This window comes from Anas platyrhynchos, chromosome 1 (assembly GCF_047663525.1).
Source record: "Anas platyrhynchos isolate ZD024472 breed Pekin duck chromosome 1, IASCAAS_PekinDuck_T2T, whole genome shotgun sequence".
Classification (NCBI taxonomy): domain Eukaryota; kingdom Metazoa; phylum Chordata; class Aves; order Anseriformes; family Anatidae; genus Anas; species Anas platyrhynchos.
In genome coordinates this window covers 59309411-59326607 of record NC_092587.1, presented here as the reverse complement: position 1 = coordinate 59326607, position 17197 = coordinate 59309411, and the positions used below count along the sequence as shown (strand labels likewise).

Genomic DNA, 17197 nt, shown 5'->3' with positions numbered 1-17197 from the left:
ACATGCATTGCAACTTATGTTAATTAGCTGTTGGTTTGGATTCCTTCCCTTTTTTTTGCATGGTGTCTCATGGCAGTAAGTTTGTGTTTCAGATAGCTTAAGCCTTGCAGGCCTACAGAAATGTATTTGGGATGCCAACTTTCTTTTTAACAGTTACGTTTAATCTGCACAGAGATCATCTAGCTCTGAGAGGCCATTTGAATGTCTTCAAAGAGTTATTGAATTGTTTATTGATCCACCTCATTACTGCTGTTCCTCTGGTTCCTTTTGATGTGTTGTCACTTCATTCAACAGATAATGTCAGGGTTTTAAATTGGTAGTTGTGCAGGAAGCCCTACATGTGTAAATATTAGGGTATGTTTCTCCCTTGAGTGGAAACGTGGTAGGTTGTCCAGTAAATGCTGTTGCCATCAGTCTTACCTTCATCATGCCCCTTTTTGCACAAAGGTTCCTTCCTGACATCTTCTTTAGAAAACTTGAAGTGTCTGAAGTTTTATCTGTTAGGCTTTGTTGCAGTCTAATCTCATGCTGCCATTGGGAACCTACAGACTAATTCCCTGCTTATGAAAATAATTTTTTTTTCTCCTTCCCTTTAATCTTTTTTCCATGTCTCCCTTTTACATTTGTTAAATTCACGAATTAAATACCTGCTGATTTTCCTTTCATTAATTTCATCACTTTTTGAAGCTTTTTAAGCATCTAGAATAGACAACATCCTGTAGCAAGGAGTTCCATAGTTAGAATATCGATTATTTGAAAAAGTGCTTCATTTTAATCCTGCCACCTGAACATTTATTTGTTGTGTGTGGCTTTTTTATTTAGTTAGTTATTTTTAGCAATGATGAGTAATAATTCTTTATTTATCTTCTCTAAGCCGTACAGGATTTTATATGTATTTGTCATGCAGCATCAGTTGCTTCTTTTTCCAAGGTTAATATTATAGCCTGGATATTTATTCCTTGTAGAGAAGTTGTTCTGTATCTTTGGTCATTTTGGTCATGTCCCAATATCTCTTCTATTTCTAGATTCTTTGAGATGAAGTATCAGAACTGCAGGTAGTATTTAAGACAAAAGGTGGAAATGTATATTTTTGAGCAATAATATAGCTGTGCGTATCTTTTTTTTTCTTTCATTTTCCTTATAAAGGCTCTTAAGCCTACGGAAAGGCCAGTAGTTTTTATCTTTGTCCTTTCTGTTTGCTAGTCTGATCAATAAACTTCTACCCTTAGTGTGCACACACAGAAACAGCAGTTTTTATTTTGGAAGTTGCCTGCTATCAGATAAGTTGGGGGGGATAAATTAACACAGAAGTGCATTAAGTAACAGAATGAGAAATAAGGCTTCCTGCTGGAGATAAGGCAGATTCAGAACAGTTTCATTTGTATGTCAGCTTGTCGAGATGAACATAGTGTGCCTACCTGCAAGACAATTCTGCCTGTTTGCACTCTTCATCTTCTGGCCCCTCTCCCCTTCTCAGCAACAAAACGTGGCCGCTGTGTTCCCCAGCACTACTTAGCGCACAACTCTGCAAGCTACTGGCCAAGTGTGTGTCATGGGTGTGCTGAGTAGCTGAATCACATAAATTAGCCTGTTCCAGTTATCAGATGCTTCTGGCTGAAGAGGCAAAGGTTTGTGCCATGAAGCTGTCAGAGGCATGCATTGCTGGTGTTCATTGTGTGTTACACAGGACAGATTTTTTTTTTTAATTTGTAATTATTTTTTAATGAACTCCAGAACACCCCTTCCTCTCCCTCCTCCCACCCTTCAGCTGGTGGGCATGAGCTGAAATATTGCAGAGGTGGGAGGTGGGGGAGAAGCTCTTAAAGTGATGATTAAGGTTGCAAAACATAAGCTGTTATGTTAGAAATGGCTAAAGTCAAGATTACCTTTGTAATGGTAAATATTCCTCCTTCTGTGCGTGTAACATGGTCAGTCCCAACGCACTTGCATACTCTTCTCTGCAAAACTACAGGCATTTCAACAGTACCAGAAATGCAATGAAATCACAGATACAGAGCTATATGTGTTTAGTGATGAGATTTTTTAATTTTATTTTTATTGCTGGCCCTGCCCTTTTTTTGGTACACTTCACTGACTACAGTGCTTCTGCTTCCCATCTCATTGTAAACCCCATTTCTCTACATTTTGAAAACCTACTTCAAATGTAGCTGAATGAAAAATACCAGAGAAAAAAACTCTTAAGAGGAAAAAGGAAAACAGATTATTGGTATGGAGCTGCCAATAAAGTTCAGAAGCTAACGAAGATGAACTGCTCATCTAAGCATAAATAGTCCACGGAGTCCAGGTGTGCTCTTGTCTTATGAACCTGGGTGCCGAGTTTTGAGCACCATACTCATTAATTCTGCTCCTTCTGAAATATTTGGTGATCACATCAATTAATTGTGCTGTGTAAGACTGTTTGAGTCTGCAGTACAAGAAGATCAGGGGTATACAGTGTCCAGTCTATAGTGAAATTAGTAGTTGGCTGCAGCTCTGGCTGCTGTTTTGTAACCTGTCACGTATTCCACAGTAAAAACATCCAACAGAAAATGCTGCAAAATTGACTGGTTTCCATTGAGAGAGATTTTCATCTCTTCTACTGTTTACATACAGAAGATGAGGTCTTTGCTATGACACAAAGACACTTTAGGCAGATTTCAAACAGCAGCAAAAAAAAAATCCTCTCTTTGGGGAAGAAAATGTATCGTGTAGGCTGTTTGTCATTTTGAAGTTAAAATGTTTTTTTTTTTCTTCCCAAAGAATATTAGGTATTTCAGCTTTTAAAAAAACAAGCAAACAAACCTTTTTTTTTGTTTGTTTGTTTTTAAATCAGTTATGCAGCCAAAAAGTCAATAATATATATAAAATGTGTAATAAATTTTGACTTCTCTGCCTTTTTTTCCCACAATACTCTGTAATACTGAAATAGCACTCCTGCATAGAGACATCACTTCTATTTAGAGGGTTTGTGTTTGGGAAGGTTTGTACTGCCACATAGGAAGCACGTTGCTGATATTTAAATATATTCAGATCTGTGTCTTCTGATTATAATTTTTGTAAAGTATCTCCACAAAAGAAAATCCATTAAGAGCATAGGTACTGTGCTACAGGAAATCTCAAGAAACGCAAGTACAAAAAGCTGCTAACTAAATACTTAAGTCCTGTTCTGTTTTGCTGGTCACATGAGGTTTAGTACTCTTAATTTCCTGTATTTCACTTCACAGCAGCATCTTTTCCCACCTGTTGGAGGGAAGGGCCTTTTTCTGCCACCGACTCTTTTTCTCCCCCATGTTCCCTGTCCCACAGGAATTGTGTGCTCTTTGCCCATTTAATTAAACCATGAAATTCCTGCCTGCATCGTGTAGGGTGTTTCAGATGAGGCGTTATGTAGCTTATGGGATCTGAAAGCAGACATGTCCAAGTCATAGCAGTGGGTTAAGCACGGTCTTTGGAGTCAACAAGACTGTCAGCTGGGTTTAAGGGGGAGTCAGCTCACTGGGATCCCAGGGCACTGCTTCTGGCTATGTCTCTTATGCAATTCATGTGAATTGCAGGCTCAGCAGACTAAGACAGCTGACATCATGACCCCTACACCTACACTATATGCAGTTCATGGTTTTTACTTTGGGTTAGATTTAATTTGATCTCCAGGACCAAACAGTCTCACCGTGCTTGTGGCTCAAAGCTGAAGGACCACTAGTTAGTTCAGAACTGCCCTGTTAATAGATAAAGTATGAGAGCAGAGCCTCAAGTTCACTTTCTTCTCAGTTTCCTCTCAAAAAAGTGTAGTTCACACATACCAAAATTGCCCCAGACATCGAAACATCATGCAGTAAGCAGGGGCAACTGAGAAGGTTCTTTAAAATCATTATTGCTCTGAGCTGGGATGCTAATGAAGTGACAGCCTTTATTAATTTCAATGATCTTTTGCCCTGGTCCTCCTGGTGATAGTGTTCAACGTGATAATAATCAGTATTATTGTGTCTTTGGCTAATCAAATCTGCTGCTGTTAGCTCCTGATCTTCCAGGTTTCACCACCTGAAGTCCACTGGTATGTGTTAAGAAAGGAGGAGAAGGGGGTAAGAGGGCTATGGGGTTGTTTCCTCCCCCACCCAGTATCGTGCCTGCCAACATGCCACAGTTCCATCTGAAACAAGGGATGCACGAAGCTTTTCAGTCTGGGTTTTGTTTCCCTGTATTTTTTATCTTTGTTTAATTTGCTGACTGGCAGCTGGAAAATCACTTAATCAGCATATCTGGCCCAAATACTAGGCTTGACTTGAAAACACTGACAGTGTCTTGGCTCTCACACAACTGCAACTAGTTTGAATTCCTGTTCTGTGATCTGTATAGGTAGTGGTGATAGAAGGAAAAGAAAATAATCATGTGAAGATCTGCCTTGCTTCTTTCCCAGCTGTGCCACAACCCAAATGCCCATTTCAATCTCGTTCTAACCTCATGTAGCTTTAGCGAGTTGCTTCTGATGCACACACGACCTCCTGGGGAAGAGAAGCAGCTCTCCATTTACACTGCCCAGTTTGCAGGCCTGTGTTTGAGTCCTTTTGTTCTTCTGTCCTCTCAGAAGCACCAGTGCTTTGTGTTTGCTCCTGTGGCTGAGCAATGCCACCTCACTGATCATTCTGTTTGGCCAATACAGAAAGCATCTTCTCCCTTCTCTGAAGCTAGGGAAGCCACTTGAACCAATTACTCTGGAAGTCTTATTGTAGGTCCAAAATTAATGTAATTCTTTATTTGTTCCAGGTACTCCACCTCTGCCTTCTCCAAACTAAGCAAAGTAGGGATCAGACATCCTCCACCTCTTCCTTTCATTGGAAACCTGCTCTTTTTCCGAGAGGTAAGGAAGAATTTTGTCTGTATTTATCCAAAATATTGTGAATTGTGGATAGGAGGTAGGAGGAATTGAAAAGGATCCTACACTTCAGTAGTACCATCCCTTAAAGCATCCCCCTCTGGAAAGAACAAGCAAACTCCACTTTTTGAGTGAAACAGTTGTGTGCAAACAGCACTAATTTCAGGATAAAGTAAACTTGAGGGGAAAGAAAATACATAAGCTCCTGCAGTTAATTACTTGAGCTTTTCCAAGAAAGTTCATGCCCTCAGTGAAACAAACTTAGTTATGTGAATAGAGCAGATTACGATAACTAGCCCCAACTGGTTTGTACTGAGTGGTTTTGGCTTGCACGACCTTTCTATTTGTTTGTGTTTTTGCTGATGGTACACATTTAGTTTAAAGCTTGTAGTATTGCTTGCTCCTAAGCAGTAACTGGAATTGGCTACCACTGAATGCTGTTGTTCTGTGCCCCAAATGTTCCCATCCCAGCCTGGGAAGGAAGTACTGGGGATTCTGCCACTGGATTTAATTCACTTACTCTTCCTACCCTTCACCTTCTCTCAGCCTGTTCATGCTGGTGTTTTTTATTCCTTGCTCAACTTTTCTAATGCTTCTGATTGTCCAAGTTATGTTAATAATGAGGAGCTGCCATTTCTCAGGTTGGACTCTCAATAAAATCTCCCAATCTCTGTTATGTTCCAACAACTTTTCAGGAAATCTGGGCTAACTCCAGCTACAGCCCAATATCCTCTTTTAAGTGCACAGTCATCAACATCCATGCTGAGATTTGAATTATTAATGCGATTATAGTGCTTCTTACCTTGGTTTTCATGGTGATTGTTCCGTCAATATCTGACTCATTACTAGGTAAAACCCATTTAAATACCGGTTTTACATGTACATCTGATTTCATTTAGAAAATAGCATAAAAGGTGGACTTATTTGCTCTTGGTTCATTTGAAAAGGATTGACAGGATGACTTTAAGATACAGGAGATGCTGATTGTATGGAATATGGACCAGTTCACCCTGATTGTTCTGGTTTGAATTCAGCTGGATGGCATGAAGTGACTTGTTCCGTAGATCTTTGCTGACAAAATCCTCTTATTGTTAGTCACCTGCTAACACTTGTTGTAGGAAAAGCTGCCTGGAGACTAAATTATTCTGACATGCTGTGGATAGGCTTACCCTGTACTAGTGTATGAGTAAAAAGTTTCTGAAAACTATTATCTGTGATCTGCTAGGCAAATTTCATTACCAGTGTTGCATTCATAGAACTTGCTTAAAGCAGGCTAATGAAGAAAATGGACATAATTTTAGTAACTTCTGGGGAGAAAATAAGTGAAAGTATCCATGAAACTATGTCTTGCAGTACCAAGAAATAAGAATTTCAGCCAGAGTTTTTAAGCAATTGAACACTGCAGGAGCACAAGCCCCACCAGGCTGTATATCCAGCACTACAACGTTTCACTGTCTGTCCTGTTTATAGTCTTATAGTCAATAGGAACAGGCAGGGATGAGTCCAAATCTTGGTAATTTTTCTTTCTTCCCTCATTTTTTACCATGTTTTCTGGACCTGCTATGTGGCTGCTTTCTTAGAATCATTGCCCATAGCAATGTGCTGGTAAGAAGAGGGCTACTCTTATACTGCTGGATGTTCTTGACTAGAGCATTTTCAAGTTACAGGTGCTCTCACTGTAGGACAGCTACCACGTTCCCTCCCTTTCCCAGCAGGGGAGAGCTAGGAGATGCCTCTCACCTTCCTCAGGGCTGGGGTAGGTTTTAGGGACTTTAGGGATTTAGCTGCCAGTGGCACAGTACTGCAAGAGCAGCAGTTTTTTTTGTTTTGTTTTGTTTTGTTTTAGGAAGTAGCAATGCACTTGCATGTTCATGCAGACATGTCTTTTCAATAAACTGGACATTTAAAGGTCTTCCCTTTTAAATAGGCCAGCTCCTTCTTGCTCTGTGCAGTATCACCAATGTTGTGCGTGGGAAAACACAAGCCACAATCCCACTAAAAGGGCTTTCCAGCCCTTGAACCATTTCAGAGGAGTTAATGAACAGTGGCTAAGAGGAATGAATTCTCATGTGCTGTACAGGAATCTGCATACACGGAACTTTTACATTTCCAGTGCTGAATTTGAACTACAAATCAACACGAGTTGAAAACCTCTGCATCAGAATGAGACTTAGAAATCCAAACACTTCAACAAATATATTCTTCCAGCTCAAAGAGTGTGCTCATCTCGTGGTTTTGGGCTTTCATGATTGCTAGAAATTTAAGGGGAAAAAAATGGAGAAGGAAGGTGAGTCCATCTGATATAATGGAGTAAATCACAGACCTGGGGATTTTAGGGGGAAAAAAAAAGTAAACATCAAAAGGTATTGAAAAAATTTTAGGAGTAAGCAGCATTTTCTTCAGCTTCTAATGGCATAAATTCAAGGATTTGCTCACTTTCTCCCCTGCTTACATGGGTGTAAATCAGTTCTACTGATATTACTGGAGATTCTCATTTTACTCCACTGTATATGTGAACAGAACATCAAGCCTCATCATTCCCTTTGTTGTCATTATTATTCTATAAGTGTGTCTGAAAATGAATGAACAGTGCAAGCAAGATTTGACCAATAGTGCTGGGCTGTTCTTTCCTTTTTCTTTTTTAATAAACTTTCAAATGTATTTTAAATGAGAAAATGTTTTCTCCATGAGATTTTTCTTGAAAGAGTTATTTTTCTCTAAGAAAATATATTGCCTGAGAAATGCCTGAAATAAGAGATGCTGTAATGTAGTGTCTCAGAAAGGAAGGGGAAGTGCTGAAAGTTAAGGGGATAAGGGAAATGCAACAGGAAAGACCTATCTCCATCACAGAAAAGTAGACTTTAAGATCTGTCTTGGGGAAAGCAAAGTTGTTTTACTGTAAGTTGCCCCTTTCCCCTCAAGTAAAAAAGAGGGGGATAATCGCAACCTGAAAGTAAAGCATATCCATGTTAATCGGCTTATCTCAAAAATGAGAAGATATGAAATTATTGCAGTTCTGCAGCTGGGAAATTATCGGAGTCCAAGATATTAGATTAAAAATTCTTCATTGCATGAGAACAAATTGTGGTGGGCAAGTCTGATGTAATAGTAAATATGATTAGGCTGTTCAAAAAAAAATAAGCAGCATGTTCAATTTTCCCGGTAACTGAGCAGACTTGCAGCAGACAGACTAGCGTTGTGCTAGGAACTCCTGACTGTTTCCCCCATCTCTATGCGTGCTGCATTTTTTTTTTTCTCTTTTTTCCCCATAGCAGCATAACAGGAGACACGAAGATATACACAGCGTGGGCTTTGACTTTGAAGCCCATGCAGGTGCATGAGTGAGAGGGGCAGGCTACAGAAGAAATAAGCAGAACTATCCTATTAATTCCTAGACTAATGATTTTGTGACAAATGCTCTGAAAATCAAGAAAGTGCCCGTGCCCCTTTACCCTTCCTTCCAAAGAACCGTGGCAAACCCTTGACCTGTTGCTATGGCTCTGCTGTGCTTTTCTCCCTGTCTCCCATCTTTCTCTTAAAAGGCAGCTGTGCTGTTTTTAAATGTCACTGGCTCTGACATTTGAGCGGCTCTGGTCGCCTGGTACCGTACCTGCCTGCGCTGCTCAGCCTCCTGCAGAGCACCGCCCTGCCGCAACCTGGGGCTCGCCTCTCTGCTGTTTTGGGGTGGTGGTAGGTCTGCCTCGGCTGCCTTGTTTGGGGTTTGATAGGCAGGCTGTGTGCAACTGGGTGATGTGCTTTGGGTCCCTGTGTTGGCGTGAACATGTGTTGCTCTCCTCTGAGTGCTCCTAGCAAGCTCCTGCGATGCTTTTGACCGGCTGCGTGCTTGTATCCCTGCCTTGCATTTTAATGAAGGACATCACTCTCTTTAGCCCCTCTCCGCTTGGACAGGATACTCTTTGTTTACTCTGTTTATTTCTGCCTGGCCTACTTGTGGATCCTGGGCTACCCTGGAGCGGCCCATTTCTGCTGAATGGAAGTGGAGGCTGTGTGGATGCTTTGTCTTGCTTTCAGTTTGGGATCTAGCTGGGCTGTGTTGTTTTATGGCTGATGGGTGGGAGTGGAGAAGGAGGGTGTGTGTGTATGTGTGCAGGGAGGAAGCGGAGAGCAAACATCGTCTTTTTCCACTACGTATCTGCCAAAAGCATCCTTTGACTGAAAAGTAAAGAAAAATAAAAGGCTGAGTCCTTGCAGGGATGAATTTAACCCCACGTCTAATTTGCAGCCTAGAAAGCAGTATCTCAATGCTTGGAGAGAGGCTGCAGCACTTACTGTACTGGAATTTAATGACACAGCACGTAAACCCAAACAAGGTTGGAGGGAGGCAAATAGTGAGGGTCGGGGAAAGGCTGTGGACCTGGATTTAATTACAAGAATAATATGGTTTACACTGACAGTGAAAGCCTGCATATGGTTTTGTGTTGCTTTGCACAGATAAATGAGAGGAGTGGAGTAGGGAGTGTGTGCTTTGCCTCTTGGTGGCTGTGTGGAACCAGCAAAGGCAGCCATGGTACCACAGACCAGCCTGGTGTACCCACTGTGGGCTGCTGACTGCCCCGATGGGCCTCACAGGGTGCTTCATGTCTTTCTCACGGCCTGGAAAAATTCTTCTTGACCGGAAGGCCCATTTGTGTATTATGTCAAATGAAATGCATTGAACCTAGCCACTGCAGTCTGCAACATGACAGAAAATCTGGGTTAGATGTGTTTTTGCGTGTACTTCATGTGTCTGTAAAGCCAGTCTCTCTCCTTCTCAAATACACGTGTTTTCCTAGTCTCAGCTGATACCCTGTGCCACCTCCTTTGATCAGACGTTAGTGCTGTTGGATACCCTGACAAAGTCAGTGCGGTACCTGGCTGTGGGAGCCTAATGCAGGAAATTGATATGTGGCAATTAGCTGACTCCAGCTTGACTACATGCCATTGGCACCCCTCAGCAGGAGCGGGACTGCTGGTTTTCAGAAGGGCCTCAGGCAGAGATGTGCTGGGGCTCATCCCAACATACTCTCTGAGCCTGTGGGACCTCAGCAGGGAGAGCAGCGCATGTTCCTCAGAAAGCCTTCTGTAAGAAAGCCGTCTGTACAGGCATGATGTCCTTGGTGTTCCTGCATTTGATGTTTCTGATCACTGTGCTCACAAGTTATCCCTGAATGTGGAGTCAACAGGTTCTCTTTAAACAGCCTCTGTGGAAGCTAGAGATGGTATTGTGGGGCACAAAGCAACAGGCAGGTCTTCTGTGACAGAAAAATAGGGGTGAATCATTGATGCTTTGTTGGTAGGTAATGGTGACCTGAGGGCAGTGGCCATGAAAGATGGTTATGCTTTTTTGGAACATAATGTTTCTTGGAATGATATATAATGTTTATTTTGGAATATAAGAGGAGAAAGAAGTCTGAACTATCACTTTTGTATTCCAAGAAACAGCTTCTTGCTGCGTGCCCTCTGCCTAGAGCACCTCCTACTGCTATTTGTGCTGCGCTGAAGAGGCCTGGATGGGCCCTTCCTGTACCTTCCTGTGGAGATGTAGAGTTATTGTCTCTCAGAGGAGATGAAGATTTCGTTCATGAGCAGCATCATGTCTTTGGTATTCTGTAAGCTGTGTTTTGGTAGTTCCTTTTGGCATACTTCATGCTTGCTTGTGATAAGGAGGCAATAGTTGAGGCAACTGCTAGCTGTATGAGAAGGCCTTTACCTGTTAAGTGCAAAGAGTATGTTTTCAAAAGCAGTACAACAAGTGAGAGCAGAGACTTTCCAATCATGCTGCCAGCTTTCCCCAGACTCCCAGAGTCATTTTGGGCAAGTTTGACTGGGACAAAGACTCCTTATTTTCTGAATAAGCAGATCCACTTCTTTTGTTTCACCTTGTGCCTCTTTTTACCCATCCACAAAATGGCTGGCATAGATGGTGTACATACATCTTGGTGTAGTTTTTTGTTGTTGTTGTTTTTTTCTTTGTTTTTCATCATGTTATGGTGAAACACTCTGATTGATGCCTAAGTGACTTCTCTAGGGACTTTTATGTGGTAAATCTGGGGACATTGATACCACTGCTGTCTCTAATAGACTGGTCAGTTTGAAGGCAGGAGGAAATTTAATGATCCATCAATAGACACAGACCAAAGAGAGCTGTGAATCAATGCCAGCCTGAGCTCTGGCCTATAAATGAAGATGTCTGAATAAGGTGAGTCCCCAAGATCACCGTGCTGATGGACATTTCTCTGCTATTCCATTCCATCCTTGACCAAAATCATTGCCTTTTTTTTTTTTTTTTTTTTGTGTGTGTGTGTGTCAATGGGAAAATGGCTACCCAATATCCAAATATCCATCAAAGTAGAGGTCTGCATCATTAAAATGGCATCTTGCTGCTAGGAATGGTTTAGGGGAAGTTTGCCATACATTGTGCCTCTTGGAGACTGTATTTGCAAGTTCATCACAGCAAATTCCAGAGTGTTATCAGTAGCCTACTCTTTAAGAAGTGTGTACTGCTAGGTTAAAGCTAGCTCTGGTATGAAATCTAGCATCAGAGAACATAAAACAGGTGTCCTACATAATAGTTGGGTTAAGGAAATTAAAATAATGCAAAGTTTGAATGGTAGCAGCATATAGATAGACCCAGTGTAACTGTTCAAACTGGAATTTTCCCTGGACTCTGTGGTCATGCAAAGGATTTAAGATTCCTGCAAGAAATATGGACCTTCACCTTGAAGAGCAGCTTCATAGTGATGTGAATGAACAAGAGGACTTCAAGCTGCTGTGGTAAAATTTAAGGGACTTCTACACATGGCCTTAAAAAAACAGGAATATTTCTTAGATCTGATTGCCTTCTATTCAGTTTTGGCTAAATTTACATCAGTGCTGGCTTGGAGAGAATTGGATTGGAGTAAACACAAAATCTGTGATTCCTTGAAATCGAAACAGAAAGCAATAGACTTGGTGCTGCAGTAAGAGCAATCTCGGTTGTTTTAGATGTTGTAACTTGTTCATATTGCATGTAGATCTGGAGTTTAGCAGTATCATATGCTGCTCACCTTCCTATTGTGACGTGTAGCAATCCATGTTCAGAAAAAAGTTCTTCTGTGACAGCAGCATCAGTACTTAGAATGATGGCCAGGTATCAGTTGTAATGCTAAAATTATAGCCAGCTCAGTTTGGTTGTTGAGAATAGTCGTTATCCATGAGCCAACAAATTTAGCTGAGTCTTAACTTCATTAGCAGTGTCTAAATGCATTAGCCATATGCTCCTCAGCATATGGGTAAATACATAACAATTTATTTTCATTAGGGTTTTCTTGCAAGTGCTGCTAACCAAAGCTCCACTAGAAATGTTTATAGCATGACACGTCTCTTCAAATAAGAAGCTGGCCTTCTGCATATCAAGTCATCCTGAAAGGGTAGCAAACAAATACTTCCCCTGCCCTTTTCTGAAGTAGGAAGGTACAGCTGCTGTACGTCTGATCTGCTGCAACTAGCTGTGCTCAGTTTTATGTTCAAATGAGTGTTAGAAGGCTCTGGAGAACTGCCTGTTCAAACACGTGCCATTAAATCCCCGGTATTCCATGTGTGCTGTTCTCTGTCTGACTACGGTGCACTTTGGGTGTACCACCTCCATTTGGCTGGGGGAACAGTTCCTGAAATTAGGTCTTAGTCTTGATCCTTAGTCAAATGGATGCAGTGTTGGGAAGGACAGCCCAAGTTTGCAGAATGGGCACTGGGACAGAGCCATGAGGGCTTAAGTGTCTGTGGTACAGGTACAAAGCAGTTGTTGCATGCTTGGGCTTTTGTTATATTGTCAAAAATAGGTGAAATGTTTGAAAATTTTTGACAAATATTTATGCAGTTTAATCCAGATATTAAAATTGCCTAGGTAGATATGGAGATGTAAGAAAGGGCCAATGTTGTCTGGGTGCTATAAAGTTCAAAAGTAATCTAACTCTCCACATACTCAGAGGCCTCAGAACTTGTCTAAGTGTAGACAATAAAGTGAAACCAGAATCGACCAGATATGCACTTGAATCAGGTTTGTTTGAGGAAGAAAAAAGCAGTTTTTCAACAGGAAGTCTAAACAAACCTCTGTACTTTAAAACCAGGTATCTCAAATTGCTATTGGCTTTTCTTTCTGCTTTCACTTTGCCATACACTGGAATGATTGATACAGTCTTGGGATGTCCTTGTACTTTTTAACTTTTCGTTTTATTTCCTTTGCTATTATCTTTCCATTTTGTAATTCTTAAATATTTCATGACTATTAAGTGATTTCTAATAATATACAGGGAAAAGTGAAAAATTATATTGGGACACTTCTAAATATTCAGGCAAAGGAAAAAAAAAACAGCAAGCTGCTCAACAAACATTCTTCTTGTCATGGTGAAATGGAATTGTGAATGAGACTTACAAGCAAGAGAAAAAGACATTGAGTCCTAGATATAAGTTCTAAAATATTCCCAAATATATCAATAATAAATGCTGTGGGGTGGGGGAACAAAACATTAAAATAAATGTAAATTACTCTTTACTTTTTTTTTTTGTCACATTCTATAGGTGTTGTCCCAAGTGTCTGATGACCTTTTCCAATTCTAGGAAAGTCAGACTTCCCAAAGTCTTCATCATTTTGGCTTTTATTTGGTTTTATGTCTTTATATTGAAACAGCAGGTGGGAAGCCCTGGATGGGATAAAACACCTTGTGGCTTTACAGAGTAGTTAGTCTGGGAAATATGTACAAAGAGGTATGAACAAGATCTTGGTGATTGATACATGAATTTTACAAGGGTTACAGCTTGCAAAGTGATGAACAAATCCGCTTTGATAGGTTAATACTCAAGAACATATAATGTTCTGTGAAAAACATGAGGCAAGGCAGCTGGGGAAGGGTGGCATTTGAGTTATCCTTCTTCGTGCTGCACATGTGAGGACAGTCTTGGACAGGATCACCTTGCAGGCAAGGTGTGGTGGAAAAGCCTCCATATCACACACAAGAAGGGAATTGAAGACCTTCGAGAGGGAAAAAGATGCAGTTGGTGACCTTATACTAAGGGTCTCCATTTTAATAAAGAGTCTCATATAGTTCATGACAGACAGAATTAGGAACCATGCAAGTATCTTGTAGTTATATTTGTGTTTATATTTTTCACTATATTCCCTCCCTCCCCCCCCAGTGCCCCAGGGAACCATCTCAGAGACCTCATAAATGTGAGATTTCATTTTCTAATGCTATTTCATTTCCTGGATGGAGGACCTGCCACAAGAAGACCAGACCTCAAATTATAATAGCCCTATAAATAACTCCCTAAGGCAAAAGGGAAAAAGAAAGCCTTTGAAAGACAACTGCAGATACAAACATGGAGGTGTTTGGGTTCTTGCAGAACCAGACTAAGAAGCTCCTAATTAGGACATCATTTATTTAGTGTAAGTTTAGTGGGCTTTTTGGGTTTCCGTGTTGTTTATCTCTGTGCTCTGTTTACTTAAACAGAGCATCTCAAAAGTTCTGTGAGGTATTTTGCTCAAGTTTAATTTTCTACGGTGTTTTGGTGTCTTTTGCCCTGTCTTTAGAGCCTGCTAGAAAATGGAGTTCCCAGGTAAAATTGAAAATGATCAAACTGACTAAAAAACCTACAAATTGATAAAAAATAGTTTGAAATTGCAACTTTCTTCTTTTTGTGTGAAATCATTTTATTTCAGAAGACCCAGACCCAGGCTGTCTGCCTGCTTTCCACTGGAAATCTGTGCAGAATTGGCACATTGACTAGAATAAAAACATTCCCGAGGAATCGGCATGTTCTGTCAAAACATTTGAACAGCTCCCGTCTCCCTGAGCACAGCACTGTTACGGAGCCTGCAAAGGGAGCTCTGAGACTGTGACGCGGCTGTGCTGGCTCCTCTTCCAGCCTCCCGGCTCAGATCCACCTTTTTGCATAGTTATGGGCAAAGCGCTGTAGGTTAAGTTATATTTTGCAGTAGTAGGAGCAGGGAAGGAGGTCAGTGAGAGCCTTTTGCATCCTGATGTGACCTGTGGAAGGGCTGGAGATGAGTGCGGTCTTTGTGCTTCCTCCGTTCTCGCGAAAGCAGCGTTTATGTGTGTGGAGAAGTGAGGAAGGTGAGGCTGGGGGACCCCAGTACCTTCCTAGAGCAGCTTGGGTCAGCATAGTGGCCAAGGCCAGCTGGGCTGGCAAAGCTGAGCTCTAGGGGCAGGTTTCTCCTGTGGGGGATGCCTCTGTGTGGTGCCCCTCACTGCTACACAGCTCTCCACTATGCGTGAGCTCAGCCAAACAGCAAAGTTTGATCTTTGTGTTGTGGAGTAACAGTGAGTTTTCTCGTGGATACCTTTTGGGACTTGGATTGTTAAAATAAATAATAATAATAAAAAAAAGTAATCTGGCTAGGAGATGATACATAGCAATTACAGAATGTAACTAAGCAGAGTGTGTCTAGTGTCCATCCACACAGCAGGACACTGAGTGCTTTACTTTTGCTAACTGTCTTACTCCTCCAGCACTGAGGTGAACAGGGTCTTACTGGTGGGTTCTACCCAATACAAATGAGCATGAAAACCAGGCCTGCAGCCAATTTACCAGAGGTGCTGTCTATCTGTTGTTGAGACTAGTTGCTTGGGAATGTAATTTTATCATTCTTGTTCCCAAAACTGATATCCCTGACTGACCACAGCTAAATTAGTTTTTATTTTTGCACAGTTTCTGTGTAGTTGCGTGATAATTCATTGTGGGGGACAGCATGTAGTCAGTGGCTTGAACCAAATGAAGTTTTTCTTTATATTGGAAACAATGATGTGTACTAAGCAATGCTTTGCTCTGCCAGTGAACTAGCAGATGGTGCCTTTAAGGCTGCTCATGTGACAATAGCCCGTCTGAATGAGTATCCTACCTACTTTTCTAAACCCTGTCTGGCAGAAAAATCCTTTATAAGGTAGCATAACAGTAAACAAGGTGCAAAGGCAAGCAGCTAAACGCATGTGCTTGTCTCGTACACTGTAGCACATGTCCATGCAGTTCAGAGGCTTTTTGATAAAAGCGGCGTCATTCAGGAACATGATGGGAGAGAATGATCTATGCCATGCAGGCCAGGGAGGGCAAAGGTGGCTTATAAACAATCCCTGCCTCTGTTTGGGTTAGTGGCAGCACGGCGATCTTGTAGGGGGTGGGATGTGAATGCGAATTCCTAACTCTTTTACTTATCCCCTGGGCCAGAAGAGCCAGATGTGTTGCACAGGCAACAAATTTAATCTGTGAATGATCATTCCTGATGGATTCCCTCCATTCAGTCCAAAAGTTACATTACTGGGCCACAGCCCACTTCAAGTAGACAGACAAGACCACCCAATCTGATGCCTTTAGGGAAGGGAGAAGGTGGAATTACCGTAATGAATAACTTTATGCAAGCAGTTGTACACACCGTGGCCAAAGTTCATATACTGGTGCCTAATCCAGCTAAAGGAACACAGGAACCTAAAAGTGTAACTGCATGACTCTCCAAAGTTAATAGGTGCTGTTACCTTCATGTGCTGCTATAACTCCTCTTATTTAATTACCCCATGTTTAGTACTCTGCACTTGTAAATTCTGGCTCGAGCATAAACCATGCTGACAAAAGTATGTTCACCTCTGCAACTGAGGGGAAGGGAATTTACTATTCCCACAGTCGTATGGGAGGAGAAAAACCTGTGAAAATCCTTCTGTGGACAACTGTGGGAAATATATGTTAAAAGGCTTTGAGACCTCGCACAATGATGAGCTCAGCTATTTGTGTGAGAGGTAACCGGCTGAAACAACCTTGTTAGAACTGAAGCCTCTTAACATACTGTATTACTGCCTTCCAAAGCTCTGACAGACTCAGGTTCTTGCAGGCTCACCACTGTCCAAACACAGCAGTAGTTGCTTGATTTGCAAAAAGCTCGTCATCTGCAGAGGCAGACCTGGAAGAGAGGTTCTGGCAGTTCTGTGGGTGAAGAAATTGAGGGCTCTGGCTACACCAGTTTTGCTTTACCACCCCTTGAGACCAACAGCCGAGTGTCTGCTGTCTTTGGCCATGGGAGCAGCTAGTGATCAGCTCCTCCAAGACTGCAGAGAGAGGCTGTGGCAGGGCTGTAAGCTGCATTTGCATCCAGTGGGCTCTTGCTCAGCACCTCAACCACCGCTGCCTTCTCAGAGCCTCTTGTTGCTGCAGGAACAGTTTATATTACACAGAGGAGGATAATGGCTCAAAACATCTCCACTGGAATAAATAAGCATCTTAAGTTGAGAGTTCAAACACAACTCGCTTTTCCGCTCCTTCCCTAGTCAGGCTGGTTATTTTTGTTTG

The 17197-nt window shown here is 41.7% G+C and overlaps 1 protein-coding gene across 6 annotated transcripts in view; it reads left to right on the top strand.

Annotated features, from left to right (window-relative positions):
- TBXAS1 (thromboxane A synthase 1) overlaps positions 1-17197 on the top strand; it is a 242938-nt gene that overhangs the window by 58978 nt on the left and 166763 nt on the right. For all 6 annotated transcript variants that reach the window (XM_005021523.6, XM_021273728.4, XM_021273727.4 and 3 more), the window contains one exon: positions 4762-4855. In XM_005021523.6, coding sequence (XP_005021580.4) covers positions 4762-4855 — 94 coding nt within the window. The remainder of the gene's footprint in view (positions 1-4761; positions 4856-17197) is intronic.